Source organism: Chaetura pelagica, unplaced genomic scaffold (assembly GCF_000747805.2).
Source record: "Chaetura pelagica isolate M959 unplaced genomic scaffold, ChaPel_1.0 scaffold938, whole genome shotgun sequence".
NCBI lineage: Eukaryota > Metazoa > Chordata > Aves > Apodiformes > Apodidae > Chaetura > Chaetura pelagica.
The window spans coordinates 92,385-95,475 of record NW_009954221.1 but is presented as its reverse complement, the minus strand read 5'-3'; the positions used below and the strand labels follow the sequence as shown (position 1 = coordinate 95,475).

The 3,091-nt window shown below is 61.8% G+C and overlaps 1 protein-coding gene across 1 annotated transcript in view; it reads right to left on the bottom strand.

Moving 5' to 3' along the window:
• DGKK (diacylglycerol kinase, kappa) overlaps positions 1-3,091 on the bottom strand; it is a 22,480-nt gene that overhangs the window by 2,367 nt on the left and 17,022 nt on the right. Inside the window, exons 16-24 of the mRNA XM_010003458.1 lie at positions 2,762-2,863; positions 2,554-2,653; positions 1,996-2,103; positions 1,464-1,560; positions 1,201-1,308; positions 914-1,027; positions 602-736; positions 349-515; positions 121-240 (exon numbers count right to left, since the gene is read on the bottom strand). Of these exons, the coding sequence (XP_010001760.1) occupies positions 121-240; positions 349-515; positions 602-736; positions 914-1,027; positions 1,201-1,308; positions 1,464-1,560; positions 1,996-2,103; positions 2,554-2,653; positions 2,762-2,863 (1,051 nt within the window). The remainder of the gene's footprint in view (positions 1-120; positions 241-348; positions 516-601; positions 737-913; positions 1,028-1,200; positions 1,309-1,463; positions 1,561-1,995; positions 2,104-2,553; positions 2,654-2,761; positions 2,864-3,091) is intronic.

Genomic DNA, 3,091 nt, shown 5'->3' with positions numbered 1-3,091 from the left:
GCACCTCTTCGACAGCTGCATCCCTGCTGAGAAACTGAGGGGACATGGAGGGGTGACCCCTTGAGTGGCAGAGCCCTGGATGGCCAGGAGAAGGCTGCCTTGCACCCCCAGCCCTAGCTCACCTCCGAGGGGCTGGTGGCTTTGTTGGAGTGGGCTTCACTCAGTGCCAAGGAGCTGGTATTGACAGCATGTGCCAGCTCCTGCTCCACAGCTTTGTGAGCCTTGGCTGCCTCATGGATCCTGCAAGAGAGAGGGGCTGGGCTGGACCAGCAGCATGGGACTGGGAGGCCACTCCAGCTCTGGGTGGCTACAGAGAAGCCCCCCATGTTCCTCATCCTGCAGCCTGACCTGGCGATGAGGGTCTCGGCGACCTGTGACACCTGCTGCAAGAGGCTGCTCTCCTCCTCAGTCAGGTACTCCATGGACTGCTGGGAGCTGAGCCGTGGCCGGGCAGCTGCTCGGTAGCTCTCCCCCTTCTGCTTGTCCTCCCAGGACTTGAGGGTACTTTCAAATGCCTGCGGGGGGTGGAGACAGGCCCCCTCAGAGCCTGCCACACCTCCCCATGCCCCAGCATGGTCCTGCTGTCCAAGCCTGAGCTCACCCTGTCCCTTGTCAGCATCTGGGCTCGGTTCTTGTGCTGGATCTTGATGATGCCAGGCGGCTGGATCCAGGCTTCTCCATCCACCTGCACAGGTACGCCCTCATCCCCCCGGATGGTGATCTTCACCACGCGGCACTGAGGGATGGAGAGCCTGGGGCTGGCATCGTGCTGGCCCTGCACCATGGCCTGTGTCTGCTGTGTGGGGCTGAAAGGCCCCTGGGCTGTGCCAGAGCCAGCCGGGCGCCCGGCCCAGCTGCCCCGCGCTGCACAACAGCTGCCCAGCCGCAGGCAGGGGCCCTCGTCCCTCCCTACCTGTGCAATGCGGTGGTGCTGGAGGTTGATGACCCGCGACACGGCCATCTGGATGCTGCCAAAGACAGCCACCACTTCCAGCTTCTTGTCATCAAAGGATGGAGCCCCAAAGTTCTGTGGGGAACCAGTACGAGTGAGACCCTCCAAACCAAGCTTGTTTTGGGACCCAGCTTCTTCCCTGCGTGTGCCCGAGGAAGGGACATCCAGCCCCTGCCTGAGGGCTCCCAGGTTCCCTGGGACCATGGGAAGGACATTGTGCCCCCGCACCCGAGAGCACAGACACTCACGTTGTCTTCTTTGGTGCCTCCCCAGAAGTTGATGCCCCCGGCGTAGCTGGGGATGTTGAGGACAGCAATGCCCTGCAGGCTGGGCAGCGAGATGGGCACCCCATCACACTGCAAGGGGGCACCCCGCCCCCCCCCCCCCCCGTCCCAGCCCCATTCCTCCCAGCCCCGTTACCTCCAGCTGCACCCGCTGCTCCAGGTTCTTGTAGGTTCTCTGCAGCAGCTCCTCTGTGCCCAGCACCCCGTACCACATCATGTTCTTTTACCTCCAGCTGCACCCGCTGCTCCAGGTTCTTGTAGGTTCTCTGCAGCAGCTCCTCTGTGCCCAGCACCCCGTACCACATCATGTTCTTGGTGCGGCTGCTGCAGGGTGAAGTGGGACAGGTGAGAGGGGCTGCAGGTTCCCCTGCCTGCTGCAGGCTCTGCATCCTCCTGGGTCACCAGGGTGGACCACCGACCCTGTGCCTGCCTCAGTTTCCCCACTCCCAGGACAGGGCCTGCCTGCTGCCCCCTGGGAGATGTAGACAGTGGCATGTGGCATCCAGGTATGCACCTTTTCACACTGGCACAAAAACATCTCCTCTATCCACGTGCAGAGTGTGTGAATGCAACCAAGCTCTGTGCCCAGTCACACACCTGAGGGGCACCAGCAGCTGGAGCCTCACAGCAACCCTCCCCCTTCCCAGGGGTGTTAGCAATTTGCTGCTGCCCACCCAGGGATGCTCACCCCAGCATCAGAGAGCCAGGGGACAGGGTGTATGTGTTTTTCCTGGGGAAATCTGGGGAGTTTTATCCAACCTGCACTTCTTGGGGTGCTCATCCCGTTTGTTGTTGAACTCCAGGGAAATCTTTGCATCCAGGCCGATGCCAAAGTAGTTATTCATGACACATTTCTCCGAGAAGTGTCTGAAAGCAGCAGAGATGGAGGGTGAGTTGGGAGGCAGTGGCACAAAGGCTGGCACCAGGGGACTGCCTATAAAACCCGCTGGAGCTGTGGTGTGAGCTTCCAGAGGGGCTGGCACTGGGAAGCCTGACCCAAGCCAGCAGGGACGGCTGCAGCCCTCTTGGTCCCCATGGTGGGACCCATGGTACATCCAGGACCTGCCTGCACTGGGCAGGGGGGAGCCATGAGCTCCCAGCATGAGCACAAGGGGCTAGCAGCAAGAGATCCCCCACTGGGCACCTGCAGGCTTCCCTGGCATGGGCACCTCTGGGCCAGGGAATGCCACACAGGTGGGCAGAGGATGACCCGGCAGCCATCTCCGGGAGGCAGCATCCTCCCAGCTCTGCTCCAACTCCATGATGGGCAACAGGGGTGGGCCAGGGGCTCCAGGATAGGCAGGACCCCAAACTCACAGAATGCTGGGGTCTTCAGGGAACTGCAAGCTGCCAAAGGTTTCCGGACGGTCCAGGATGATGGAGGAAGATGCAGAGGTCACTGTCTCCCGCCGGGAGCCTGGCCAGGGGGAAGCAGAGGCAGCTGCTGAATGGGCTCTTGCCCTGAGCCCATCCCATGGCTCTTGCCCATGACCCTCAAAAGCCTCATGGCCCACTGGCATCTTACTGAGCCTCTCCTCCTCCTTATTGAGCTCCTCCGAGCTGTCCTTCTTGCTGGGGATCACGGTGCCCCGGTAGGCTTGAGTCTGCTTGTTCTGTTCATCCACAGCTGGATGCAAAGAGGGGTATGAGTGCATCCTCAGCAACCCTATGGCCCTGTGCCCACTTTCCACGTCAGCCTTGTGGGCTTTGGCCAGGCAGGCCCTGGGGTGGTACCTCTGCCCTGTGGTGGGGACCACCCTCAGCTCTGCCAAGCATCAGAGCAGGACTGCACAGCCCTGCTGCCAGCCCAAGGATTAAGACAGGGGAGCCAAGGCAGCACCCTGCAGAGGCTGGG